At 54.0% G+C, this 26,796-nt stretch overlaps 13 protein-coding genes across 13 annotated transcripts; 5 read left to right on the top strand and 8 right to left on the bottom strand.

Annotated features, from left to right (window-relative positions):
* Positions 1-104: 104 nt before the first annotated feature.
* BU26DRAFT_569313 (uncharacterized protein) lies at positions 105-752 on the bottom strand (the record flags this gene model as incomplete). The annotated part of the gene is made up of 2 exons (XM_033833873.1): positions 105-303; positions 439-752. 2 exons carry the CDS (start codon positions 750-752, stop codon positions 105-107), a joined length of 513 nt encoding a protein of 170 aa, XP_033679327.1.
* Positions 753-1,752: 1,000 nt separating this feature from the next.
* On the top strand, positions 1,753-2,977 carry BU26DRAFT_522988 (short chain dehydrogenase). The gene is made up of 3 exons (XM_033829926.1): positions 1,753-2,050; positions 2,119-2,521; positions 2,569-2,977. Exons 1-3 carry the CDS (start codon positions 1,879-1,881, stop codon positions 2,870-2,872), a joined length of 879 nt encoding a protein of 292 aa, XP_033679326.1. The 5' UTR covers positions 1,753-1,878; the 3' UTR covers positions 2,873-2,977.
* Positions 2,978-3,249: 272 nt separating this feature from the next.
* Positions 3,250-6,447, top strand: BU26DRAFT_464462 (Zn-dependent exopeptidase). The gene is made up of 3 exons (XM_033825165.1): positions 3,250-4,274; positions 4,322-6,017; positions 6,075-6,447. The coding sequence occupies exons 1-3, from the start codon at positions 3,490-3,492 to the stop codon at positions 6,258-6,260; spliced, it is 2,667 nt and encodes an 888-aa protein (XP_033679325.1). The 5' UTR covers positions 3,250-3,489; the 3' UTR covers positions 6,261-6,447.
* Positions 6,391-7,976, bottom strand: BU26DRAFT_97981 (beta-lactamase/transpeptidase-like protein). The gene is made up of 2 exons (XM_033836569.1): positions 7,761-7,976; positions 6,391-7,639 (listed from the first exon to the last, which is right to left on the bottom strand). The coding sequence occupies exons 1-2, from the start codon at positions 7,849-7,851 to the stop codon at positions 6,522-6,524; spliced, it is 1,209 nt and encodes a 402-aa protein (XP_033679324.1). The 5' UTR covers positions 7,852-7,976; the 3' UTR covers positions 6,391-6,521.
* Position 7,977: 1 nt separating this feature from the next.
* BU26DRAFT_97884 (uncharacterized protein) lies at positions 7,978-8,760 on the bottom strand. Its single transcript, XM_033836568.1, has 2 exons — positions 8,732-8,760; positions 7,978-8,667 (listed from the first exon to the last, which is right to left on the bottom strand). The coding sequence occupies exon 2, from the start codon at positions 8,609-8,611 to the stop codon at positions 8,141-8,143; it is 471 nt and encodes a 156-aa protein (XP_033679323.1). The 5' UTR covers positions 8,612-8,667; positions 8,732-8,760; the 3' UTR covers positions 7,978-8,140.
* Positions 8,728-10,028, bottom strand: BU26DRAFT_569309 (uncharacterized protein; the record flags this gene model as incomplete). The annotated part of the gene is made up of 5 exons (XM_033833872.1): positions 8,728-9,316; positions 9,367-9,443; positions 9,581-9,738; positions 9,790-9,795; positions 9,848-10,028. 5 exons carry the CDS (start codon positions 10,026-10,028, stop codon positions 8,728-8,730), a joined length of 1,011 nt encoding a protein of 336 aa, XP_033679322.1.
* Positions 10,029-11,112: 1,084 nt separating this feature from the next.
* On the bottom strand, positions 11,113-13,055 carry BU26DRAFT_435339 (electron transfer flavo protein-ubiquinone oxidoreductase-like protein; the record flags this gene model as incomplete). The annotated part of the gene is made up of 2 exons (XM_033824123.1): positions 11,113-11,212; positions 11,266-13,055. The coding sequence occupies 2 exons, from the start codon at positions 13,053-13,055 to the stop codon at positions 11,113-11,115; spliced, it is 1,890 nt and encodes a 629-aa protein (XP_033679321.1).
* Positions 13,056-14,640: 1,585 nt separating this feature from the next.
* On the top strand, positions 14,641-15,730 carry BU26DRAFT_569307 (uncharacterized protein; the record flags this gene model as incomplete). The annotated part of the gene is made up of 3 exons (XM_033833871.1): positions 14,641-15,196; positions 15,252-15,350; positions 15,411-15,730. 3 exons carry the CDS (start codon positions 14,641-14,643, stop codon positions 15,728-15,730), a joined length of 975 nt encoding a protein of 324 aa, XP_033679320.1.
* A 1,152-nt stretch (positions 15,731-16,882) lies between these two features.
* Positions 16,883-17,910, top strand: BU26DRAFT_542983 (kinase-like protein). The gene is made up of 2 exons (XM_033831677.1): positions 16,883-16,996; positions 17,048-17,910. The coding sequence occupies exons 1-2, from the start codon at positions 16,984-16,986 to the stop codon at positions 17,806-17,808; spliced, it is 774 nt and encodes a 257-aa protein (XP_033679319.1). The 5' UTR covers positions 16,883-16,983; the 3' UTR covers positions 17,809-17,910.
* Positions 17,911-19,490: 1,580 nt separating this feature from the next.
* On the top strand, positions 19,491-21,067 carry BU26DRAFT_580352 (uncharacterized protein). The gene has a single exon (XM_033834470.1). It carries the CDS (start codon positions 19,510-19,512, stop codon positions 20,818-20,820), a length of 1,311 nt encoding a protein of 436 aa, XP_033679318.1. The 5' UTR covers positions 19,491-19,509; the 3' UTR covers positions 20,821-21,067.
* Positions 21,068-21,424: 357 nt separating this feature from the next.
* Positions 21,425-22,001, bottom strand: BU26DRAFT_522982 (uncharacterized protein). Its single transcript, XM_033829925.1, has 3 exons — positions 21,647-22,001; positions 21,537-21,592; positions 21,425-21,466 (listed from the first exon to the last, which is right to left on the bottom strand). The coding sequence occupies exon 1, from the start codon at positions 21,832-21,834 to the stop codon at positions 21,658-21,660; it is 177 nt and encodes a 58-aa protein (XP_033679317.1). The 5' UTR covers positions 21,835-22,001; the 3' UTR covers positions 21,425-21,466; positions 21,537-21,592; positions 21,647-21,657.
* Positions 22,002-23,176: 1,175 nt separating this feature from the next.
* BU26DRAFT_522981 (uncharacterized protein) lies at positions 23,177-24,416 on the bottom strand. Its single transcript, XM_033829924.1, has 3 exons — positions 24,306-24,416; positions 23,864-24,183; positions 23,177-23,816 (listed from the first exon to the last, which is right to left on the bottom strand). Exons 2-3 carry the CDS (start codon positions 24,100-24,102, stop codon positions 23,654-23,656), a joined length of 402 nt encoding a protein of 133 aa, XP_033679316.1. The 5' UTR covers positions 24,103-24,183; positions 24,306-24,416; the 3' UTR covers positions 23,177-23,653.
* Positions 24,417-24,938: 522 nt separating this feature from the next.
* On the bottom strand, positions 24,939-26,734 carry BU26DRAFT_522980 (uncharacterized protein). Its single transcript, XM_033829923.1, has one exon. It carries the CDS (start codon positions 26,441-26,443, stop codon positions 25,211-25,213), a length of 1,233 nt encoding a protein of 410 aa, XP_033679315.1. The 5' UTR covers positions 26,444-26,734; the 3' UTR covers positions 24,939-25,210.
* Positions 26,735-26,796: the final 62 nt, after the last annotated feature.

The following is a 26,796-nucleotide window of genomic DNA, read 5'->3' as shown; positions in this document are numbered from 1 at the left end:
CTTTCGAGTCCTCTATTATTTATGATTTATGATTTATGATCTACGTTCTTATTAGCTTGAGGTACTGTATTAGATGGCTAGGGCTGTACAACCTGCTGAGCGGCCTATGCTCCATCCCCCGTACAATCCTTCCACGGCGTCCCGCTCTTCCCGCACGCGCACAGGCTGAATTCATAAATACTGCACTTCGCATTCCCGCAGTCGTACAGCGTGTACTCCGGCTCGCCCATGTCGATGGTCGCGTCGCCAAAGGACGGGATGTGGATCTCGACGGCTTGGCCGTTGCCTTTGATGTCGATGTGTCTGGTGGTGAAGAAAGAAAACGTCAGCGATATGCGGACTTTTCCAAGCGGGCGGAGAGAAGGGAAATATAGCGGTAGAGCAGTAGTGTAGCCGTAGTGTAGTGTGGGTAGGCATGTAGTTAGTTAATTGACTTACCCATCAGCGCAGCCAATCTGCCACACGGTGTCGCCGCCTGCGAGCACCTTGGACGCATCCCCGCCGTCGCAGACGTGCTTAGGGCTGCCGGGGATCTGCGACGTTACTTCGCCGATGGAGCAGTCGTCCAGGTCGAGCTGGTAGGTGATAGCGCCGGAGAAGGCGATGTCGCAGGACTTGGGGCCGTAGAGCGCCGTGGCGTTTGTGTCGGCGGCGCGAGGTAGTGGTGCTGGGGGCGCGGCGAGGGTTGTTGCTGTGAGGAGGGAGAGGAGGGTCGTTGCTGCGGTTGCGGTCGTGGGGAGGTTGGGGAACATGATGGTTGAGATGGTTGGGAGGAGGGTTGTGGGGTGGATGTGGATGTGGATGTAGTTCTCAGGAAAAGTGTGTTCTTGAAACTCTGAGGATGGAAAGGTATTGTGGTAGGACTTGAAGATTGAAGTGGCTTAGACTGAATGATATTGAGACTTCTCTTATACTCCTCGACCCCCTTGGAGGACATCCATGATGCCCTCTCCACGACCCCATGCGGCTCAGTCGAAAGGGGTATTCGCCCATGAGGCTGTGAAAGCCTCGTGTTCTATTCTTTACATCAACATCGTCATGTGTGGCGATCGCGTTGTTGACCCTCAAGCCGCTGAACATATACGTAAACGATTAGCTCGGAAGTTCCGTAGAAGGGAGGCCTGATTGCTTGCTATTGCTTGTTCGCAGTGACGATCTGCATTCTGTGGGTGGCCTAATGGACGGCCCTCCACCCTCTCACGGTGTGGAATCTCCGGATAGAACGACGTGCGCAACAGCTACCCTGGAGGCCCTCGCGGGTGCGTACAATAGACAAGCCAATCTTACTTACTTATACGGCGAGCCCTTGGACCCGGAGAATTCCCAACCGCAAGAGCCACCGCTACGGCGGCGAGTAGTGATATTTTGAGCTTGTTCCTGGATGCGGCGTTCTATTAGTTCGATGGACTTCAGCCTTGCCGTTTGCTGTACTGCAAGGCTTCTCTCTTCGTCCCAGAAAGGCTGCTGGTTTAGTTCGCCGTCGTTCTTCGCAGTGTAGATCTTTTGCGCAGACTTCTTGACGCAAACGGTCCCATAGCAATATAGGAGGACTATATCCATTTCGTAATCTTTACTAGAAAATCGCCGAAGTCCCTAGGAGTATTGAGGACATTGGATGAGAAATCATGAAACTCGATGTCGAGAGTTGGACCTCCAGCCCGACTAGTCCGAAACTCGCCTAGTGTGATCTCCGTCAACCTCGGTCCCAGGCCCTCGCCGCGGGAGTTGTGATGCGGGCAAACGTACCCGCCTCCGCATCGCACCGAATGCTATGTTATGAGCTTCCCCAGGAAATCTACTATTTTTCTCTAGCTGAACCTCCTTTCCTCTTGTTGGCCGTGAAGTAACATTTGATCGTTCCGCTCCCCTTGATTGAGAATGTCCTACTCAAAGCGCATTGATCAGATCGCCGGCCACCTCAACTACCCCAAGGGTATGTTGGCGGGCCAGACTGCGATTATTACAGGTTCGGGGCAGGGAATTGGCGCGGAGACTGCGAGGTTGTTTGCGAACGAGGGGGCCAAGGTTGTGGTTGCGGATGTGGATGCAAGTATGCCAGCTCTCAACTCTCCCAGCTCACCATTGGATGCGAGGGGCATGATGGCTAACTTCCAATAGAGAAAGCACAAGACGTAGCCAACCAGATCAACGAGTCCGGCGGCAGCGCTATCGCGGTCGTAGGCGACGTCCTCGACGACAAGTACATCACCGAGCTCATCAAGAAGGCGGCGGACTTCGGCGGCGGCAGGATCCACATCATCGTCAACAACGCGGGCTACACATGGGACGGCGTGATTCACAAGATGACGGACAAGCAATGGCACACCATTGTCAACCTCCACGGCACCGCGCCGTTCAAGATTGTGCGTGCTGCGGCGCCATACTTTAGGGTCAAGGACGGTGAGCCCAGGTGTATTATCAATATCTCGAGCACATCCGGTCTGCATGGGAACGCGGGGCAGATCAATTATTCGCTCGCGAAGGCGGGTGTTACCGGTTTGACGAAGACGATTGCGAAGGAGTATGTCCTTTCCCCCAATATGCTATAAGCAGTGCTGACATGTATAGGTGGGGTCCGCAGTTCGGTGTCCGCTCGAACACGGTCGCGTTCGGTCATATCCTCACTCGATTGACGGCGGCGAAGGAGGCTGGCGCTTTCGTGACAACTCCGGACGGGGAGAAGGTCGCGCTCGGTATACCGCAGGCTCAGAAGGCGGGTGCAGCTGGTGCAGGAGAGCAGCACCTAGACATCCCGCTGCGGAGACCAGGCACAGCGACGGAGGCAGCGAGCGCGGTATTGGCGGTAGCTAGCCCGCTGTTCAGCTATGTCAATGGACAGACCATTAGCGTGACCGGCGGTCGGAATATGTAGACGGAGGTAGTATGCGGTCAAGTTGAGGTCGAAAAGAATGTGAAGCGATCTATTTCAGTATCTGTATATACTTAGCAACATCTTTGCAATGTTAAACACGTATGCCACCATTCGTCGAGTCCAGCACGAACAAGTGTCGAATGGGCGCTGGCGTGTTTCGAGAGGTCTCAGAGCTTCTGTCGCTTCCGGAGCACATGGCGCGATCCCGCAGGCACAGTATCGTCGAGCAAAATGCAATCAGTTTCGTGTTCACCGTAAATATCTCTTGGTCGGCCAGGAAAATCGTCTCACCGGAACTGGTGGAGCAGTCAGCGGAGGCGAAGGCTTGGAGGTGGAGTTGTAGCTGGCTCGGCGGTCGAGGTCTCCGCAACCCTGGAACGCCATCTCCAGACGTGACACTCAAGTCCAGCGCCATCGCCTGCAACAAGACCCGAAACATTCCCTTCATCTTCCCTTTCCTTATCCACATAGACATTGTCGCTCACTTCTCCCCTTCACTATGTATATGCGCATTCGGTAATACCCCCTTCCTCAACACCTAATCGTACGCGCAAGCTACCCCCCTATCGCACCACCGGCAACCGCACGAGGACCCCGCGGGTCCACCCACACCCCCAATGGCCGACGAAAAGCATCTCTATGAAGTCCACGAAGATCCGCCAATCCCCACCTACGAAGAAGCCACATCCTCCCGCCCGTTATCCCGCCTCGGCCCACAAGAAGTCAGCGACGATGCAGAGCGGCAGACCCTCCTCGGGCACGATCTTGGCTCGAGCTCGAATTCGCGAAGACGGAATGGATACTACCACCCGCCTTCAGTGCAATCGGCGCGGTCCAGCGAGGATGATAGTAGCGGGCTGGGAAGTCCGGTTGGGGATGCCGAGGACGCGGCGCTGAGGCAGACAATGGAAGAGATGGATATTCTGGATCCGGAATCTGCAGACGACGGGCGCGCGCACAGGAACAGATCGCGGGGCCGGTTTTCGAAGCGGTTTTACAGCATCACGAACTCGTTCTCTAGCTTCCACCTCCCCCGGATACCGTGGCCGTCATTTGGCTTTGAGTGGTTAAAGTCGAAGCTTCCCTCGATACCGCCGGAGTATAAGCCGGGCTGGGCGGTAATAGCAAGATTATGCGGACTGATAGTGATTATCTCGCTGGTGTATATGCTGGTCGTGAGCGAGATCGTGCCCATGGGTGGAGGAGGGTTCGGGGCGCCGTTTAATCCCGAGTGGGTCCGGCAGACGGCTCTACAGAACGTGGAAAACTGGAGGATACAAGAGAACCTCAAGTATATCACATCGTATGACCATGTCGGGGGATCGGAAGGGAGCTACGTCCTCGGACAGTGGATTCAGAGCAGGTTCAGGGAGTCGCATATGGATACATTGACCCACGATGAGTATGTGGGAGGATGCCTGGTTCGTCTGTGGTCGCTGACACGTGCAGATACTATGTGTACATGAATTATCCCAAGGAAGGCGGCCGTCGAATCGCAATAGTCGACCCACCGGAGAAAGCTTGGGAAGCGAAGTTGGAAGAGAACTCGGTCTACAATCCACCACGGCCGCAGACAGCTACGTTCCATGGATATTCGGCGTCTGGGAATGTTACTGGACCTCTAATCTACGTCAATTACGGACACAAGAAGGACTTCAAGACGCTCTGGGACAGCGGGATCGACGTCCAAGGGGCGGTAGTTATCATGCGATACTACGGCACACAGTCGGATAGGGCTATGAAGGTCAAAGCAGCGCAAGACGCAGGCGTTGCGGGCGTAATCATGTACTCCGACCCCGCTGAGGACGGCTTCAAGAAGGGCGACGTCTGGCCGAATGGCCGCTGGAGGCCAGAAGACAGCGTGCAGCGAGGCTCCGTTGCTCTTTCAAACATGATCGTTGGCGACCCCCTTACCCCCGGACGAGCCAGCACCAAGGACGAGGAGCGCATGCCCAAAGATAAGAACCCGGCTTTGCCGACAATTCCCAGCATTCCCATATCATGGAAGGATGCGCAGAAACTTCTTCAGTCGATAGATGGCATCGGCAATGAAGGTTTCCCAGAGTGGAAAGGAGCTGTACCAGATGTGGGCTATTGGTCCGGACACCCCGACAAGTCGCCAAAGGTCAATCTTCAGAACTTCCAAGATGAGGTGGAGAAGCAGCGCGTTACGAACTTCTTTGGATCTCTCATTGGAACTGAGGACAAGGCCAAGAAGATCATCATTGGAAACCACCGCGACTCATGGTGCTTTGGGGCTGCAGACCCGGGCTCTGGAACCGCTGTCATGCTCGAAGTTGCGCGTGTCCTGGGTGAGCTGCGTATGCAAGGCTGGCGACCGTTGCGCACGATCGAATTTGCCTCCTGGGATGCTGAAGAGTACAACATGATCGGCTCGACCGAGCACGTCGAAGCTAATATGGAGGAACTCCGCGCCAACGCAATGGTATACATCAACGTCGATGTAGGCGTCACCGGCGACAAGCTCTGGGCCAATGGATCTCCGATCTTCCAGCACGCCTGGACACGGGTCCTCGACCGCTTGATGGATCCTCATCAGAACAAAACACTGCTGGAACTTTGGGAACACGACAATGGCAAGCTGGGTGGGCTGGGCGCCGGAAGCGACTATGTTGCCTTCCAAGACATGGCCGGCACCTCCTCTATCGACTTTGGCTTCTCTGGCCCCGAACATGGTGACATGTACCACAGCTGCTACGAGACCTTCGAATGGGTTGCCAAGTACGCCGACCCCGGCTTCGTCTACCACAACCTACTCGCGCAGATCTGGGTCCTCTTCATCCTCGAATTCGCGCAGGAGCCGATTATGCCTCTCAAAATCGACGATTACGCCGCCGCTCTGCAAGCAGAAGGCCAATCGCTTATGGATTGGACAGAAAAGACGGGCGCTAGCTTCGACATTGGTATCTTTCAGCCGCTCGCCGATGCGCTTGCTCACTTTGCCGACAAGGCGAAGGAGTTTATGGAGTGGGAGACGCTTTGGTATAATCAGGTTTATGGCACAGGCGGCTTTGAGACGCAGGGGTTGACGGTGCAGAGGGTGGCGCATAATGCGAAGATGGCGAGTTTTGAGACGGATTTGCTAGACCTGCCGTATGATGATGATGACAAGGGCGAGCATGGCGTAAGTCTTCCGTTGCTGCTAAATTCAAGAGACGTGCGAATGCTAACGGAGGAACAGCTCCCGGGCCGTGACCAATACAAGCACATCATCTTCGGCCCTGATGCCTATGGCTCGGGCTATGACTCTGCCATCTTCCCGTTCGCAAGAGACGCCATCGAGAAGAGGGACTGGAAGCTCGCGGAGAAGCAGATCAAGAAGACGGCGGATATTTTGAATAGGGCGAGCGATAGATTACTGCATTGAGGGTATCTTATTTTACTATTTGCACGGGTGGCGTATGGCGTTCTGGGCGACAGAGCGACAGAGCGCATCAAGGTCGGCTCCCACAGTCAGTGATCTCTTATATATGTGATATTAGTTAGGCTTTGAGCGTCGTCGTGGAATGTATATCGCAACTTGCACACTGAAGAGTGCATGTACAGAAAGGACTTCTGCTATATCATCTCTCTTTCCTTTTCGTCTGCCCACGTATTAATTCCCCCAATCTCGCAACCCCTTGCTCCTTTACAATTTCCCCTTCGCCCCAGCCTTACTCCACACCTCCTTCACAAACGTCCCCATCAACTCACTACTCCTGTTCTCTCCAGGCGGGAACATTGAACTCCCATAGAACCCCGCAATCCCCGCCTCCCGGTTCGCAAACCACAGGCAATTAAACGCACCACCCCACGCCATCGTCCCTGCCGACTTGCCCAGCTCCGGATTATCCTCTGTGATAAGCAAGCCCCCTAACGCATGGTTGATCGACGCCAAAGAAAGCGAGCCCGTCAGCGCGCCAGTCATGCTCGTGAAGACCGGAGACGCCGCCCGCAGCGCCGCGAGCGGCTTCGAGCCCTCGCTGAACTGCGGCGCGAAGAGCAGCGCGAGCGTGTCTTTACTCAGAATCTTCGGCTCCACCGCAATCAGATCCGCGAGCACTTTGACGTAGTTCTCCGCCGAGCAGTCCAGCCCGCCGCCGCCCCTGTGGCTCTTCAACTGCGCCGGCGGCCACGGGTAGTCGACCAAGCTGCCGTCCTCCCAGTTCGTCACCGTCTGCACCACGCCTTGCTCGCCAGCGACTTCCCGCCTGTCAAACCCCACGCGCGCATCGCAGCCCACGACGTCGAATACTTCTCTCCGCAGGAACGCACCGAGCGTCAGCCCGCTCACGCGCTCCACTAGCAAGCCCGCCCAGTCCAAGTTCCCGCCGTACGCCCACCCCTCGCCGGGCTGGAACAGCGCCGGCGTGGTAATCGCGCCGGGCAGCTCGCCCGCAAACGCCATGGGCGGCTCGCCACGCGCGCTGCGCCAGTCCATCAGCCGCGGGTCGAGCACGTCGTAGCTGCTGCCGCTGGAGTGCGTCAGCAGCTGGCGCAGGGTGATTGGTTTCTCGCGCTTCGCGGTTTTGAGGTCCTCGCCGGGGGCGGAGGTCAGGACGTCGAGGTGCCACAGCTCGGGGAGGTATGTCTCGATCAGCGCGGGGTCATCGAGAGCTAGGGTCCCGGCTTGGACGAGGCGGAGGGAGGCGAGGGAGGTGAGGAGTTTGGTGCAGCTGGCGAGGACGAGGACGGAGGAGGGGGAGATGGGGGGTGCGTCTGGTTTTAGGGAGGTTTTGCCGGAGGCGTGGGAGAGGAGTGTGTTGCCTGTGGGTCTCTTAGCCGTGATTCTTGTTCAAAAAGATGATGGTGTTTTGAGCCTTGCCAAGGGATGGCAGACCAACGGGAAGAGAAGAGAGGAAATAGAGAGCAGAGCAAAAGGACATACCATCCCTATCCACCGCCAATGCAACAACACCCAAAATCTGCGGTTTCTCCCCGTCCGTCGCTTCGTCAACTTTCTTTCCAAAGTCCGCCATATTGCTCTTTGTTTCGACCAGATCGCGCCTTGAATATTTCGCGCAACTTCAATGCCGCTCCTAAGCTATCTCTTCACGAAGGCTCCCAGCTCTATTGGCATACATGAAGATGAGTAGCAGCATTCCATCTTTTATACTCTTGCTGCGCAGTTGCTAGACCCGCCGTTGCTTAGCACTCTCCGAATTCGCCGTGATCATGTTACATCAGCCCATCCCCACGTTGTGCTCGAATACGAAGTACGAACCTAGAAAGTCGGCTCATCGGCCAAGGACGGAACGCCGAAACCCCTCAATCCCGCTCCCCACGCTTTCTCGCCCTGGAGCAGCAATCCTGCAGCAGGCTGAAGGCACAGTGCTTGCCACCCGCTTCACTTTTGAAAGGCACGCAATGCAGGCCAGAATCGGAAAGAGACCATGCTCCTGATTTTCCGGTGAAACCCCTAATGAGAATCCCACCGTCGATCACAAAAGATCGAGAACTAGTGTACATAGACCAACCATCACGTAAAGAAAGAGAAAAAAGCCTCACTATAGCCTGACTATTTTGAGTTTGCGAGTAGAGTCCTCCACGACGTGTATAACAATACCAAAGGATTCTGTCCCAAATGTAGTCCGATCTCCGCCCGTAACAAGAGGAACCGATGAGCTGTAACCGCCCGAGGGCCTGGGAACGAACACTGGACAAAATCCAACCCTGGCATGCTGGGCACATGTCCGGAGCTTCAAAATCCCTAGAGTAAGCCAGTCTCCTTGAAATCATCCTGAAAGCACATCACCGGGCCTGGCACCCTTCAGCGACTTTTGGCGATGTGGGATCTAGCCGGATGAGTATAGGTCAAGCGCAGCCGGAGCTACATAGATAGATGGAGGGACAAATTACCAGTAACGGCCCCTCGGAGGATATTCTGCCTCATAAGGGGGACGAGCTGCTGGGCTTCGCGGGCGTGCTCCACGCGGGGACGGCGGACGACCCTCGTATGGACGAGCGTGGCCGTTCACGTAGGGATCATCGTAGCGACGGGGTGGTGGACCGCGAGCATCGTACGGGTCTTCGGGGTAGCGTGCGCGAGGAGGGCCATATTCATCAGCCGGGCCGCGGCCACGAGGTGGCGAACGCCCATACCTGTCACGGCTCTCGTAGAAGTCCCGCGGTGGAGTGCGGCGGCGGTAGTCATCGCGGCGGGGACTATAACCCCGGGGCGCACCACCACGGCGTTCGTAGTAGTCGTCGTACGGAGCAGGCGGGTATCCACGTCGACCAGCAGGCGAGCGCGACCGGTACCTGTCACGTCCTCGATCATCTGCCCCACCGGGGCCACCATAGGCGACTCGAGGCTTGAACGGGGGAGGTGGGGGCGGGTCAGAGACGTCCTGGGTGCATTGGACCTCCTGACCCTTGAACTCACGGCGGTCCAGCTTCTCCACTGCGGTCTTCAGATCGGCGGCCGTCTCATATTCCACGAATCTATGAGAGTGTTAGCAGATGCAGCCTAGGCTCCAGGACGAAATACTGACCCAGTACCGTCGCGCTCGCGACCCACTTCGGAGTAGACGACATCCAGGCCAGACTGCCGGGCAAAATCTTTGAGGTCCTAGAGATTCGAGGTTAAGCGGAGTCCAAATCCAGTAATGCAGCAACGGGAAGCACGCGAAAACAAAGCCACATTCCAGAGGTGGGGATCTGGCCCTAACCGGAAACACAGGAAATCCAAGGATCGGGGTATCTAACCTGCCAGCTGGTCTCGACCGGAAGATTGGCAATCCTCATCCGGAAAGGAGTACGACGTGGGCGCGGAGCCGCGCGCTCATGCGGAGTGAAGTTCTCATTGCGGCGCGACCCGCGAGCGAACTGGACAATCAGGCGCTCGCCCATGAAGTCGGAGCCATCTTGGACACGGTTAGGCGCTTGGTCAATGGGACACGGAGTACTCTACGTACGGAAAGCTATGGCGGAGGTCAGCAGATGTCTTGATGTGGAGCGTGAAGGAAGCCTCACCTGGAACAACATCGCGGGCGTCCATTGCATCCTTGTACTCTATGAAGCCGAAGCCATTCATGAGCTTGATCTCAGTAATCTCGCCAGTCCCATGGGTCTGGAAGTGGGCCTCGACGTCCGCCTTGGTGGCATTGCGGGGGAGATTGCCCAGGTAGAGGCGGGTAGAAGAAACCTCTGTCATTGTGGCTTCGTGCGAGGATCGGATCTGTCCGAGGATGAGAGCCTAGCCTGGTAGTGGAACGTGAGCACAAGTCGAAGAATGCGGAGCAGCCTGCGTAGAAGGGAGCTAGGGGTAGTGAATGCCAAATAGGATGGAGCTCGTGGCGCGACAGCGCAAGCCAATGGACCAGGCTGCGCTTGGAGACGGGATCGGCAGGGAGACGCGCGAGTCCAACGCGGCAGATGAGCAAAGTAATCTGTCGTACCTTGGGAAGATAGCTGGCGGCCTGGGTGCGCTGTGGGAGGGGTCGACCGTCGCGGGGAAGCGGCGATGAAACGCGGGTGCTGGCGCTGGGCAGCGGGGAGGATGCGACCTGGATATATGTCCAACAAGAGGCGTTGATTAGGAGTTGTGCCAGGGGACAAGAGTAGGAACGGTGTTGTGTATTGATGGAGGGGACGGTGGGTTGATATGGATCGCCCTGCACGGCCGGTGAAGAGGAGGTGGGCGGTGCGAAAAGTTGATGAGCTCGAGTGAGGCGATGAAATGGCAGGCGCTAGCCTCACTTAGCGCCTTGGCGTCACGTGCAAGTATCACTCTCGACGCCCTGCTGCCAGCGAAGAAAAAAGGAACCAAAGATAGAGGCGGGGTAATGGAAGACTACGGCACTGTGAAGGGCGCGCTATACTGGCTCCCTTTCGACAGCACACGAAAATTGTCCAGGCTCCCAGGTCCTCGTGGGCTTTGGGTTGGGCATCTGGGCAGCAACATCGCACCATGCCAGCCTGATGAGACGAGAAAGCTTTGCACATGGTTGGCTAAGGGGATTAGTCTGCCTCTGCCTCAGTCTAGTGTGTCTACCGGTCGGCACATCCACCGGAGGAAACTGGTTCGGTAGTTTATCCACGGATAGCATTACCAGGTACTGCCGGCGTTGAGTTGGCTTTGCAAATGTGCCCGGCCTCCAAACGCGGCTCGCCGAGTCTATTCTCCATATCGCAGAAAAGGGTACAGGCCCTTTCGTCGCGCTAATAGCGACACCGGATTCCAGGAATACAAATGCCGATGTGCGAATACGATCGCTCCCGATAGCCCTCTCCCAAACTTAGGTCAACACGTACTTGGGACCCTCGCCGCCCTGCGGGGTTGTCCAGTTGATGTCCTGGTCAGGTACCTTGATGTCGCATGTTTTACAATGGACGCAGCTAGACGCGTTAGATTTACGGTTTGCACTCGAAGCGTAGAGCACCAGACTTACTTTTGGGCGTTGATCTGGAACCGCACGCCTAGTTCTTTGCTCTCGTCCTCGACATACTCGTACACACCCGCAGGACAGAAACGGTTTTCCACACCCTTGTACTTGGGCCATTCCTTTTGCGCATGCGCATCCCAGTCCTTAACCTGCAGATGGACAGGTTGGTCCTCCTCGTGATTCGTACCGCTCCGACTGACGCTTGTCAAGATATCGAAGCTGATCTTACCATCGGGCTTGGGATACTCGATCTTCTTGCATCGATCCGCAGTTTTTGTTGCGGCGTGATCGGGCTTGCCGTGCTTTAGCGTCCAAGGCGTTTTGCCGCGGAAGACGTAGGCCTCCAGCCCAGAGTAAAGCACGCCTCCATACAAGCCAAGCGGGGTGTGGAACGACGGCCGCATGTTGCGCACTTGCTTCAGCTCGGTCCAGATGGTGGAGTTTCTGAGTTTGTCTTCATAATCATAGAGGAAGATTGTGCCCCCATCAGTGTTGCCCTGTAGGGCGTCCCAGGTGGCCTCGGCCGCCAGCATTCCTGAACGCATGGCCGTATGCGTACCCTTGATCTTCGGCACATTCAAAAACCCGGCCGTGTCACCTATCAGGGCGCCTCCGGGGAACGCGCATTTCGGTATTGACTGGAAACCGCCCTCGTTCAGAGTCCTCGCACCGTAGGATATACATTTGCCTCCTTCAAGGACTTCGCTATACAGCGGATGATGCTTCATCTTCTGGAACTCGCCGTAGGGCGCCAACCAGGGATTAGGGTAATCGAGCCCGACAACGAGCCCGATGCTGACGAGATTGTCCCCGAAGTGGTACATCCAACCACCACCGTAGGTATCTGAGGGAAGAGGATAGCCCATGGAATGGACAATCAGGCCTGGCTGGAATTTCTCCGGCTGTACTTCCCAAACTTCCTTCACTCCGAGACCGTATGTCTGGTGCTGGCTATCGCGTCTCAGGTCATACTTCTTGACGACTTGCTTCGTCAGACTACCGTGGCAGCCCTCTCCTAGGAGCGTGACCCGGGCATGGAATTCCATTCCTCGTTCGAACGAGTCCTTGGGCTTTCCGTTTCTGGCAATGCCGAGGTCATTGGTTGCCACACCTTTGACGACGCCCTCATGATTGTACAGTATCTCGGAGGCCGCAAAGCCGGGATATACCTCGACGCCTACCTCCTCTGCCCTCTCGCCCAGCCATTTGACCAATTGATTCAGACTTATTATGTAGTTGCCGTGGTTGCTCATTTGCGGGGGCTTCGGTATCCATATGGAGCTGTTCTTGGTGAGGAAGCGCATCCGGTCCTCCTTGGCGGGCGTTATGTGCTCGAATCGATTCGGATTGTCCTCCGACTTCCAGTCAGGCAGGAGCTCGCTGAGGGCGGAGGGCTCGATGACATTGCCTGACAGTATGTGATCACCTAGCTCCCCGGCCTTTTCCAGCAGGAGTACCCTAAAGCCATCGTTGCCCGCCTCATTTGCCAGCTGCTTTAGCTTGATGGCTGCAGACAGCCCCGCGGGGCCACCGCCCACAATGCACACATCAACCTCATCAGCCTCGCGGTCTTGCTGCCTCGCATCGAATGCGTCGTCCACCGCAGCAAATCTTGCTCGTGATGTGGACGAGATGGCTCTCCGTTGACCGGCGATCCGTAAAGCTGGCCGATATGACTCCCACAGTTCGCGCCGTCGTGGCGTGGCGCTGGCGAAAGTGCGATTCGGTAGGCGGGAAGGCTTTGAGGTTGCGAAAATTCGTCGGCCTATGGACGCGGGCAGCGTTCTGGAAGCCATTGCAGGCAATGTGAGAGCCATTGTGAGCCGTGGTGTGGGAAAAGAAGCACCTTCACGACCACATTCTTGAGAATGAGCCGCGCCATCGGACCATGACGATATGCTTTGCGCACCCGAGGCTAAGCGGAATTTAATTACCGGGGCTCTGATTGGACGGCGCGTCCATTGCACCTCCATCAACACCACATTGGCTACCACAGTATGACCGTCACGGGTCAGGAAGACTTCGTAAAATCCGCAGCGTATCGGCCATATTTGGAGTCGCGACAACTATTTCTCGCGCCAGCTTCCTGCCCTCGGGGCACGTTGAGCGGCCAATAGCTCCGCCGCGCCGAAGCTTGTAGTCATCCATCTTCCGAGGTCCGCCTCGGAGCTCCGCTCATTTGCGTCTACCCGCCATCTGTCGGAGAATAACTGGACCTTTTTCTGCAATGTGCGCTGCCGACCCGCAAAGAGACTGTCAAACGTCTATCAACGCGTCCATCATTCCAGACTTGGCGAAACTCCGCCCGGATTCACCTCTCCCGGAAGCCTGGCGTGAAATGAAACTCGCGATGGCCACGCAAACACACCACAGCGTTTCCTGGGGGAATTTGAATTAGATGCCTACTTTGGCAGACAATGAGTAGGCCCCGGAAGAGCGAGAAGGGGCCTTCAAGACTGGCTGATAATGTTGGGGGTCTAAAAGAACGTACTTCGTCTTAGCGATCCTTTGCTGCGAGAGCGAGCATCGCCGGAGAGAAAGAACCAACGCGCTGTCCAGTTCCCGCTCGAATCCTCGCCCTCGTAGCGCCGCCCAGTCCTCTGAGATCCTCTCACGTGGTCGAGCCCTCCGAGTTGAGGCTGCAACACTCCCTCCTCGCTTCGGTCTTGTTCTGAAACCGGCCAAGCGTCAACTCCCCCTGCGCAGCCGCGGCCTCAGTCACACACCGAACTTAAGCGTTTGAATAAGCTTCTTTTTAGCTCCCACCGACCCCGGCCTGTCTGTTACACGCTCTCTAACGAAGGACGTTGGGACTACAGTTTGGGATCTCTCCATGCCATTGGAGCGCGGCATTGACCTGGCGTCATCCAACCCGCTTTTTCGACCTTCAATGCGTTTTATTCGTCGTTTCCTTAGACCTGCAGCCAAGGCAAAAGGTTCGATGCCTCACCCGAATCTGGTTCAGGGCCTTTAAGCGACGTGTAGCTTCCTGTCCCTGTGAGAGAAGAGTGGGGACTCTATGTCTCCCCTTTCGAGCCTGGCCAGCGCAAGGCATTCTCCGGCATCAAGCGTTAGATGCACACGGGATCTCCTAAACGATCACCTTGTTGACGGGCCTGATCCCTTGGGCGTCGATTCAGTTCTAAATATTCTTTGCGGTCATAGCGCTGCAATGAGTATATATCTCAACCACTGGCCAAGGCATTCTGGACTCACGCTCCATCTTCACGCCCAGTTCCAGTCTTTCAATCCTTCTTTGGTGCAGGGCACTACTTCTTTACTTTCCTTCTTGTGAGAGCTGAGCTCACTATTACATTCTCTAAAGTCGATATTTATACCCTCCTTTAGGTCTTTCGACTCGTCGTCCAGACATCAATCATCATGAAGTCCGCTCTCCCTCTTCTTACCCTTCTTTCTACGTCGCTCGTTGCCGCTGCGCCGGCGCCGTTTGTCAAGCCAGGACCCGTCGTCGTGCCAGGCACCGCCGACATTGTCATTCCCAACACCAACTTTGGTCGCCGAGAGGAAGCCTATGTCGAAGACTTCGCCAAGAGAGCCCTCGAGGTCCGCAATGCTGTTCTAGAGGCGCGCAAGGGGAAGGGCAAGGGCAAGGGCAAGGGAGGAAATGATGCAGCCCAAGCCGACGCTCAGGCCCAGCAGGATGCCCAAGCACAGCAAGACGCCCAAGATGCAGCGGCACAGCAAGATGACGCGGCCCAGAACCAAGACGCCGCCGACGCTCAGAACGCGGACGCCGCTGCGCAGGCAGAGGCGGACGCGCAAGCGCAGGCCGACGCCGCGAATGCCAACGCGGACCAGAATGCGGCCGCCGCGAATGCCACCGCCGCAGCTGATGCGGCTGCGGCGGCTGATGCGGCTCAAGCAGCGCAAGGCAAGAAGGGGAAGAAGGGAAAGAAGGCCAAGCAGCAGGCAGCCCGTATGTGGTCTACGTCCATTTTTCTACACTGGACCCTCGCTAACCCATCTTTCAGAGCAAGCTGCTGCTGAGCAGGCGGCCGCCGAACAAGCTGCCGCAGAGCAGCAAGCCGCTGCCGAACAGGCTGCTGCTGACGAGGCTGCCGCCGCCGGAAGTAAGTCCTTCCCCTGACTCGAGATGATATTTCAGAAGTACCTTGCTAACTATCGAATAGATGCCACCGCCGCAGATGACGCCGCTGCCGTGAACGGCACTGCCGCGGCTGTCAATGGCACCGCCGATGCCGACCAGGGCAATGGTAATGGTAATGGTAATGGCAACGGCAACGGTCAGGGTCAGGGTCTCGCAGAGCAGGCCATCCAGGACGCAGAAGCCGCGCTCCAGCAGGGTGCCGCAGGTGACGAGGGCGCCGGTGGACTCAGTGGGCTCCTCAGCAACCTCCTCGGTGGCGGTCAGGCTAACGGCAACGGAGACGCCGGCGGTGCGGGCGGTCTCGCGAACCTGAACCTCGCGAACCTCGGCATCGACATCTAGACACCCATCTACTTGGATGAGGTCGGCGTTTTTAGAATGGGAAGGCTGTCAATCACGTTCGTTTTTGGGTACATAACTTCTTTTCTGGAGCTGGAACTGAGCTTGGAGACGGATTTTTTTCTGGATGATATCTACGGACCCTGGATGGGACGACTAAAGTTTATTGTGTAGCTGTATGCCAATACAGGCTAGAAAACAATGAAGGCATACGGCCAGTCGAGCTGATCAAGCTCGGAGTGTGATCAAAATTGCGTACTGCCCACCTTTGCTGCAAAGCGCAACAGTGACATCCTAATTTCCAACTTCTCGTGCCCACGAGCATCTGCACGAACGGATTGACGTCCACACATGCCTTACTGCTGTGAGTGCGGACTAACGCTCAAACACTCCGCTCCTCAAGAAATCAGCCACCATCTCAGGCCTCGTCAGCTCCCGCCCCGGCCCCCAGCGCCTGTCAAAACTTCGTTCGAACCGTCTGCTTCCCTCTTCGGGCATGACGCGCGGTATCCTGAGACGCGGGGATCCAGGGCCTCGGGACCGCAAACCCACTGACTAGGTAGGGCCAAGCCAATTGCTCTAACATGGTGTGAGAGCGCCGTCCGTCCGCTCTTGCAAGTTCGACACCTCAAACCTTTCTCGCGTCCGGCTTCGGAGCTTTGATGCCTGAGCAGCTTCATCGTCCGGCGCGCTTAGATTGTATGAGGTCAGGTTCTTTTGTGTTGTGCCCTTCAATGATTCTACATTCTACCGTGAGCCGCATGATCTATGCTCCAATTACGATCCACGCCTACGCTCGATGCGCAGACTGCGCGCATAACGAAACCGCGTCTCCATCGCATGAATGTTCGCTGGAATCGCCAAGCCATGCCGTTTGGCGGGATGTACGAGTCGCGAGGGCTCTCCCCGCTTTTTCTTTGTGTTTGCCTGTCTGCGGCATAATGTCGTTGCTTCTCTTGGCCCTTCGAGGAGATGATGCTGAAGCGGAGCGCTAAAGATAGGGTTGATACTGAGGGGCGTGATCTCCTGTTCTAAGAAGTTGGATTTGAAATTTGTGTCTGCCACGTTGGCCACACCGGGCATAGCCGCGGAGAAATCGCGGCTGAAACCGAGTAGGATCGAATCACTCAATTAATTAGCTAGACACTTGCTCCCCACAGTACAACAACCAATCAACCTCTAACTTACGTTCGACCCGTGATAGCTTCCTACATCAGACCTTGTGGAGGGAACGACGTTAGTTGCATTCATTCGCAATGTCCAGGCCTAGTAAATAATGGCGAAAATGTTCCATCATTTCTGATACTGACCGGCTTACAGGGGCCGATACCCCTCGGATTTTGAGCCGGCAACCGGGAGCAGTCATCATTCGCCGCGGTGATTTCGTGGAGAAGTCGGGAGATCGAGTTAAACCTCGCGAAGAAGCGGCTCTTCGTCTTGTGCAACACTATACAAGCGTTTCGGTGCCTACCGTATACTCATCTTCCTTCGCAGAGCGTGATGGGCATATCTGCATGAGCTATGTGGACGGCGAGAGCCTGGACAGGCTCTGGAACGACTTCGAAGGCCATGATGATATGAAAGAACATATCTGTCGCCAAATTTGGGACTTGATCTACCGATTTCGAGCAATACCCAAACCTGCCCGATTCGCCAACTTTTTCCAGTGCTGCGCCGACGGTACCGCATCAAATGATATCCTCATCGAGCCTTTGCCAAATCGAAGCCCAGATCCGCTTGCCAGCGACGTTGAGCTACGCTTGCGCATCTATGAGCGTTACTTGGATTGTGCTGGACGCCGTTACGAGAAAGAACTTCCACACATGCTTCCTAAGTCCGAAACAACTGTTTTCACTCATGCAGATATCGCGCCGCGTAACATCATGATTGGAGAGGGAGATGACTGTCCTGTGATAGGCATCTTGGATTGGGAAGAAGCGGGGTGGTATCCTGAGTATTGGGAATATGCAAACATTATGAAACCATCGGTGGACAAAGATTGGCAGATGTGGATGGAGCGAACGGTACCTGAGAAGTGGGACATCTCTGGAATTGTGGCAGCAAGACGGGTTCTGTTTTGAGAAAGTGAATGCACTGGATAACTCGTAAGTTGCCTTATTCCAACCTAGGATCTATACATTCCTCGAAAGCATTTGATTCTCTTCACCCTATCTATTGAATATCATGAACAACAGATTATACCCCTCTCCACCCTGCCCTGCCGTAATGAGCCCTATGTGATTTGAGTACCTTCTTCACCCCCCTCCTCCCTCTTCCTCTCGGGCCCCGTTGGCCTAAACGCCTATGATACGGACTAGTACGCTCTTCTACTAAATTTAAGATGTGCTCCCGCATCCTTATCTTCTAATTGGTGGAGGAAGAGAGGATAGTCTTTTTGGGGGTCCTGATGATTTCAATAGTGCTGGCTTTGGAGGACATTGGTTGTCTTCTGATTTCCCTGTTCCGCAAACTAACATCTGAGCACCCAAAACGAAGGGTATTGAAAAAGGCGAAAGCAAGCCACTCAAGAACTTGTAGGGTGATACCTGGCGATGCTCTGAGCTGAAGATCCTGCCCGAGTGTCAACGCTGACGAAAATGCGCCAACACCTTGAAACAGCGCAACCACCGACACCAGAGCGAGTGCTACCGAGCCCTATAAAAATATCATGGTAGCTCTCCGGAAAAGCCTCCACCAATGACCAGCCTCCGCTTCGTTCTTCTCGTTCACTTTCAAGGCGAATATGCAAAGGAGGAAGCATATAAAGCCAAGAGCGAACATCAATGCGGCTGCTACAAGGAGACTCGGGAGGATCTTTGACTGGAGAGCCAACCCGACTGCAACCAAAGGAGTGATTGCATCCTGCGGCAATGAGGTGTCATTTGCGTTCTTTGCGAAGCGGGAAGCCAGTTGATCTGCGTTATCTCCGTATCGAGTACCAAAGCAAGTCATGTCATTTCCAGTGCCTTCGCACATGCCTAATAGCTATGGCCTTAGCACAAAATCAGAAGTGTTAAACAGGTAGATATTACCATAAATTCCAACTCTTATGATGTAGTCATCGGCAAGTTGGGAAGTAGCACTCTGCCATTTGTACAACTTAATAGTATAAGTAGTAAGAAAAAGCTTAGTAGTAAATACTAAAGATCTATAATTTAGAATAAATTTACGTAATCTATTATAGAGTAGAGAGGCCTCTACCTAGGGCTCTACAGAGCCCTATCTTAGGGGGATGCCCCTAAAAGAGGGGGTAAGAGAACCGTAGTGCTTTTGAGTCCTATGCGTAGGCAGAAGCTCCGCCCCGCCGTTAGACTGCATAGCCTCTATAGGTTGGTGACTCAAAACGAGAAAAATTAATTAATTCCTTGGTACTGCGCGCGCGCATTTCCCTGGTTATACTTGGCTTCTTACCCTTGGAGTCGGCTTTCTCTCGTCATCCCACCTTGAGTCATCTTTCCTATCCTACTGTTGAGCACAACATTTTTTGAGTTATATCGCTAGTGCGCATACATCTCTTAAAGGCCACAGCTCCCCTCCTCATATAGTGCCAGCGCCTTCCTTCACACCTTCGATATCAGAATCCTCTGTAGCGGCTACACAACGACCACTTTCTCACTTCCGCGCTCGAAGACGAATCCGAAGTACTGTGTGGTTATCAGATCTCCTGGAGAGTCACAGTATTCTTCTTTCCCATCAACGGAGTCGCCCGAGACACATCCACCTCCGCCACGTGGTTTTCCCAGAGAAAACGAAATCCCGACGACTCTATCTCCCGGGCAAACATGGAGATGATACCGTCGCTTGAAGTGCTCCCTGAAGAGATTATAGACTTTATTGCTGCTGAACTATCGTATGAGGAAGTTCGTCCCAGTATCCAGGCACTGAGTAATTTGTCTCGAGCTTCTAGGAAGTTTCGTCGCATTGCACAGCCACACCTTTACCGAACCATACATATCCTCATCGTCCGCAATAGCGCCTACGACCCGTGTGTCCAAATCCAGCAACTACTTCGTACTCTGCATGAGGTGCCAGCTCTTCAGAAGCACATCACGAAGATCCGATCAATGGAGTACTGGTCCACTTCCGACTACGGTTCCGTATCCGAAACATCCGACATTTTAGCCTCACATCGACCTGAGCACTTCAATTCATGCCTTCATGACCTGCTCATCCTCGCGCCCCAAGCGAAGCTCATAGACCTACGCAACTATAGTATTCGCACAGGAGAGGACCTACAGACCTGGATGCCGCTCGTACGAAGTCACGCATGCCGGCAATGTCCCCCCGTAGCCGGTAAAAAGATGTTCCAGAATCTAAGGAGACTAGAAATCTCTATCATTGAGGCTACAATAAGCGAAATTGCAACCTTCTTCTCAATTCCTTCTCTGGAGGCCGCCAGCTTCACGATTGCGTCTCTGGATCCCTATAGCAGCTATCGTGATTGGGAATCCACCAAGTCACGGATAAGACATCTTCAGTTCAAAGCTATTGGCTTTCCAACACGTCTGTGGATGCACGAAATCCGGCATGGCTTTCAACAGGTTGCGGGAGCATGCATTTCGCTCGAATCCTTCGACTTCTCGCTTCACAGCAGCTCGGACGAGTACAACGGCGTCTATCAAGACATAATCGAGGCCTTTACAACCCAATTGAGGACTGGATGTGTTCGGCATTTTGGCCTCTGGAGCCGAGAGACACCCGTCCGCATTTTGACCGGCCCACTTTCGGATTCCTTCTGTCACATATGGCAGGATGCTTCACCATCTTTGACCGCCCTGAAAATAGACGCAGTGATGATGTGTAGGCATTTGCCAGACGGTAGTGCCTTTTTCGAGTTACTCGGAGCACTTCCTAGGTCGCTCACCCATCTTACGCTAAGGCACAACCCCTGCAACGGTCGCTTTTCGGGTTCGTCTTTCCTAAAGACAACTCTGTTAACCTTCGCAGCTCGTTTCGGGTTGGTGGTTCCGCAGCTGGAATACCTCGTTTTAGAGGTTACCGAGAGATATGGCGCACAGGGATACGATCCTTTGGACTTGCAGGCTGTGAAGGACGCCTTCTTAGCAAAAGGCGTATGCATTCAGATAGAGTAAGCCAGAGTGCTCATCGTTGACATTTTATCGACGTTTAGTGGAGATTAGTGGTTATCTGGTTTCATTTCTCGAGGTCTTGAGGTTTTCAAAGAGCTGTGCAGCGTAAGGAATGCTCGAGCTTGGATTTTATACGGCGTGGCCTAGTTATCTCGGCTTCTTCCTTGCATTCATCATGGAAAAGAGCTTTAACATAGGACCTGCGAAGGATCAGTCGTAGCTATAGCTAAAAGGTTTCGCCAGACCCTGGTGTTCCCATTGAAAAGTTATCACTTAGTTTCAATAAGAATAGTATGCAACCTTTCTATCTACTAATTAATCGGAAATTTTATAAGAGGCTAATATACTTTAAAATACTATTCTTCTTCGGCGCTTATCGTAGCCTTATTCTATCTACCTAAGGATATATTAGTAAAGGAAAATTATAAGCGGAAGGGGACGATCGTGCCTTATAAGGGTAGGTTGCCAAGTAGCTGAACCGCCAGAGATGCAGCTGAAATGAGTTGAAACCGGGCCTGAAACTGGGGCTAAAACCGGGGCTAAGTTCCGGCAATAGTATTTAATACCTTACGTTGTCTCTACTTGCCTCTCACTTTCACGCAATCCTAAATTCATTCATGAGCAAATTTTAAACTCGATAGCAATCTTCGTACGGCCTCCATCTTCTTGTTACTTGTCAAAACCAGCTCTTGTGCATGAAGCTGACACTGATACGGCAGGTGTCACATCAGCATCCCCTGAGTTGTAGAGAAATAGATTTTTGGAAGCAGCAAAGGTATGTGCTGGAGACAAACCTCTTTATAGTATCCTCCTACTAAGACACTCGCAGTTCAGATAATCTTAACCGGTTCTCTCTCGCAAATTAACATGGAAACCGGCTGTCCTGCTACTTGTGGGCTTTGCGGCGGGAATTCTGGAAGCGGGAATTGTCCTGCCACTTGTGGGCTTTGCGGTGGGAAGTCTGGGAGCGGGAATTGTCCTAAAACTTGTGGGCTTTGCGGTGCCGCCTCCGGGCATGGCAAATGAGTATTCGACTGGAGCGCCCCCACCGGTTCATAAATTCAGACCCTGGTATGAGAACTATACGGCACGGCTGGGGAACCTCGTTGGGGGCTTACAATTCCTGCAACATTGCCCATTTCTTTTCTTCAGTGGAAGGAGTGGATCCATGGGTGAAAGTAAGGGTCTACCTAGCAAAATTAGTCATTTGCCCATTATGAATATTATCGAAACTCCAAGAAGGTCTTCAATCTATATTGAATGATGGATAGACTCTGGTTAAAACGGGGATGATCTTATTTAAGTGAACTTTAAAAGGCTAATTCGAAGTTATTCTTCTATAACGTAACTACTACCCGGGCCCTGAAGGGCAATCATACACTGAAGGGCAATCATACGCTGAAGGGCAACACTACCTACCCCACATCACCATCCCTTCAATCATGTTGCTAAGTACAATTAGATGGCTCCCAGAGCTGTAAAGGTATCGCAGTACGCCGAGGATACGCGCAGGATTGAGGATGCCGTTAAGAAGCTGCGTCTTTACAATTGCCCGAATATCCATCAGTACGCAACCGACAACGCACTCCCATACAAACGTTTATTACGCGCCTATAAAGGCCTACCAAATCGCTCAACGCGTCCTCCTACAAATCGTAAGCTCTCCATGGAGCAGGACCTCGCCCTTTGCCGCTTTCTCGACGCGATTGACGCGATCGGTTTTGGTATACACCACGGGCTTATCGAGCAGCAGGCCAACGCCAACGCCCTGCTCGATGAGTCCTACCTGGGGACCCAGGAGGACGCTCCCACTATTGGCAAGCACTGGGCACGTCGCTGGCTACTCTTCCACCCAGAATACAGGCGCGTTAAGGCGAAACCAACAGAGTTAGCTGGCAAGTTTGCCCAGCAGCCGGACGGCGTCCGGGCGTGGTACCAGAAGCTTCGCGAGGTCGCCGACGCCAAAGGGATACTCCCAGAGGACATGTGGAACATGGACGAGTGTGGCTGCTGTGCGCGAAAAACCAGTACGTTTATACTAAGCAGGGCAGCGAGGTAGGTGCGGGGACTACATACCATTAATTCTAATTATCCCACACTCCAACAATCGCGAGCTTGTAAGCCTAGTAGAGTGCGTCTCAGCCGTAGGCGACGTAATTGAGCCTATGATTATTGTTAAGGCTGCGACAATACTTGAGCACTGGGTGGTGGACATGCCACCTAAATACCTACTACACCACACAGAAACTGGATACAGTAACGACCAGGTTGCGCTCGATTGGCTTAAGCACTTTAACAGGATGACGCGCCTCCAGACAAAAGGCGTGTAGCGGCTGCTTCTGCTTGACGGCCACCGCTCTTATAACACAAAGAAGTTTTGTAAGTACGTGGAGGCCAATTATATACAGCTCTTTGCCCTCCATCCTCGCACAACCTATATTCTTCAGCCTCTCGACCTGCGCTGCTTTCAGCCCTTAAAGTAGTACTATGGCCGAGTCCTTAATCACGCTGCCTGGGCTGGTGCTACAGAGATTAACAAGGCCGATCTATCGCGTGCATAAATCGGTAGAAATCTTAGCAGCCTCTCGATTTTTTTTTCCCGCCCGAAAAATCAACTTCTTGAAACTTTAAAGGATTTTCTTTAAATTTTAAAGGGGGTAAGTTATAAAGAGAGTTCTTAGAATAACCTTTATTACCGCTATGCAAAACTCTACAGGAATGACGCCCCTCAATGCAAATTTGAAGGCAAGAATCTATCCTCCCATTTCCGCAACTCTTCCTCTCCACTCTCGTCATGCTCACTTCATCTTCAGTAAAAGTGCGGTGACTGTATGCCTTAAGCATTACAGTTCGTGCACTCCTGGCAAAGGAAACTCGTCATCGTGCTCCCCGCATCAATATTCTCCTGCGTCGCAGGGTCATCAAAGTGGTGCAGCGTGGGCGCATTCGTATCCGGCCAGATGAACGCATCACCATGCATGGTGCAATTCTCAGCAGTACTGCTCCATCGTCAGCCCTGCCACACTCCGCGGAAGGAAAAGCTTACTAAGTAATCCTGCAGTAAGCTCCGGCATCCACCTTGAAGCTCCCAACGTTGTTCAAGTAGGGAGCCTCGAGGTGATAGCAGTCGTAGAACGGAACGGAAAGCGTCGTGCATTCGCCGGTGTAGTTCTCCCCGGTGCAGATAGTTACGTCGCCGGGGGCACGGGCAGCGAGGTTTTGGGTGGGAGCGGCGGTGGTGGAGGCGATGAGGGCGATGATGGTTGCGGCGATGAAGGTCTGCATTTTGATGGTGGCGGTAGCGACTGAGCTAGGGCGAAGCGAGTGTGATTTGGAAGATGGTATGAGGTGGTTTTGGGTATGAAGCTGTGAACACGTTTAGATAATAGATGGAAGGAAGGAGAAAGAGTGAGGTTATATATAAAAGCGTGGGGAGACTAGTCCGGTGGCCTGAGTGGCTCAGATATTGGGTCATGGCCATCACTTACCAAAGTAGCCCTCGCAGCATGCGACCCGAGTACCGTAACGCGAGAGTATCCGTACGGTCTATCCTATGAGAGCACACTCCCGATGCAACCTACGCAATGCGATGTATAAATCGATCCTGCACGAGTAGATCGCTAGTAATCTCTTTTCGGATGCGATCCACATCATGTGCACAGCATTCTCGTGTCCACACTCGGTGTAGAGGGCGGTGAGAGAACGCGTAGTCCTTCCGACAGAAAGGTGCATGTTACCTAAACAGGGCCTTTTTGCCTCGTGCTGGTAGCCATTCGGGTGATCAAACGGGTGCGGCTGCGCTGCTGTGCAAGATCTAGCGAAGCTGTGCGCTGCCAGCGCGATTATCTATGACCTGTAAGGGCTAGCTGAAGTTTGAATTGCCTGTTCAAGCCATGCTGGTGGATGGCGAGGTACAAGCATTCTTTGCCGCGCTCTCTAGCATGTCCATGGTAGAGGAGGCTGCTGCGCCTTTCGCGCTAGTGGTTTGCGGGGCGAAGTATTTTTAGGAAGCCGCTAGGCTCCTTTGGTACGGAGTGAGCTCGAACAAGTTTCCATACGAACTTGGAATCGTTGTTTCGGGATAGGTAATGATGAGTGATGGCAAATTGTGAGAACGAAGGAGTTGTTTCAATAGTGGAGCATTGATGTATTGACTCCAGACACTGCTACGCGGGGTTCGCACATTCTCAAGGAGACCGTGTTAGATTCATTGAAGTGTTTACTAAGGCATGCAAGGAAAAAGCAGATTGAACGCGGAAAGGAAATCAAGGGACAGACGCGAGCATATTCTCGACATTCATGCTCGCTGGGAGAGTAACGAAAACGTAGTGATAGCATGAGGGCAAAGAGATGGAAAGAGCGGTACAACTGTGCATGCTGCTTAGGTGCGGGCTCAGGTGTCATATCCCCATCCACCCTCAAGCGCAGCTCCCACATTGCGGCCTTGAGAAAGAGCGCGAGCGGCCGAAAAGGCTTGCGTAGCGAACCCAACGGCGTTATCGAAGCCTTCGTGACCGGTACGAACGGATCCAGGCATCGGCGGATCCACAGGTCGGGCAATAACACCGGCCAACATTTCCTCGCTCGCTTCACCTTGAAATCGATCCAGGACGAGGCGCTTGATACCAACTTGCCACTTCTCGAACCACTGTTCTTCGCTGACGGTGGTATAGCGCTTGTTACCGTAAGGATCAGAGGTGGAGAAAGGCCATTCGGCACGAACGACAGCGTAGCGCTTCGTAGCGAAGAATAGATATGGCCAGGTGAAGATCCAGAGGAAAGTCAAATAGAAAATCCAACACACCCATGTCTTGAGACGCCACTGGTTGATGCGGTTGCACGTGTAAATATCTACATTCTTTTCCTCGACAGGGAAGGTGATGCTGATGTGGCCGCGGTAGTTGGTGCTGCGGATGAGACCTTCAATGCGGTTCTTTACGTAGGCTTCGTCGAAGCCAGTGACGACGCGGCTGAGGCGGAATATCCTTAGCATCCTGGGTGATGCGCAATAGCGATGGCACCATTCATTGAGTTCGGGCTTGGACACACCCACTTCGATGTCCTGCTTGAAGCCCGGTGCGCGTTGCTTTGTGATTGTGCCACGATACGTCTTCTCCCCGTTCTCGGCCGTAACCAGATTCATCTTCGACGAGTCATTTGGGTCGAAATTGTTCCTCAGGTAGCGTTGCAGGTCCATCACTACCCGAAAGTCCGTGATTTCCTTCGTCTCTTTCTTGTCACCGCGCTTGATGGTCTCCTTGTGCGTGCCCATGATATAAATCAAGGGAAAGGGGGCGTCTCGTGCAAACGAGCGAATGCCTTCCTCGAGATAAAGCGGATCCTTATCGTATCGCGGGTCTGTCAACGTCTGCGTCTCGCACACCTGGGGCTTCCCCATCTTGATGGTTACGCCATTGTTATGGTCCACTCGCCGCGACGGGGGTGGAATATGTCGGATCGGAGCAGCCGGTACCTCAGCAGCGTCGCCTTGGCTGTCGGCGTACGAAGGCGGGAGCCCAGTGATCTCGGGAGCATCATCGTAGGTATAGTCGTCGGGTGTGGTATGGAGAGAAACCGCGTCGGGGTCGTCGCGATACCCCTCTGTCGGTGGGTTCGTTCTTCCCATCGGGGCGATAAATTGCAATAATGGAACGTGTAAAGTCAATGAAGAAGCGGCAATAGACAATAGAAAGTGGTGGAGGGAAGGGAAGGAGTGTACCTTGCCTTTATGCGAGCTCAAGGGGCTGGGGTGACGGATCGAATGTTTGGGGTTCCCTCCAGGCAACCGCGTACCCGCCCAGGCTCGAAGGATCAAAATACGAAGAGCACGCTGTTGCCGGCTGCTCTCTTCCCCGGTGCAACACAGCGGTTCCACGAGTTATTGATCGATAGTGCGGAGATGCTGGCATCAGCAATCGGTCCCTGAAAGACATCCAGGTGGGATAGACGACGCGTCTTCTGGGATATAGTGCCAAGGCG

The sequence above is a fragment of the Trematosphaeria pertusa genome (genome assembly GCF_010094035.1).
Source record: "Trematosphaeria pertusa strain CBS 122368 unplaced genomic scaffold BU26scaffold_15, whole genome shotgun sequence".
Lineage (NCBI taxonomy): Eukaryota > Fungi > Ascomycota > Dothideomycetes > Pleosporales > Trematosphaeriaceae > Trematosphaeria > Trematosphaeria pertusa.
Note: the sequence above shows the minus strand (reverse complement) of the source record. Positions and strands in the feature narration are given on the sequence as shown.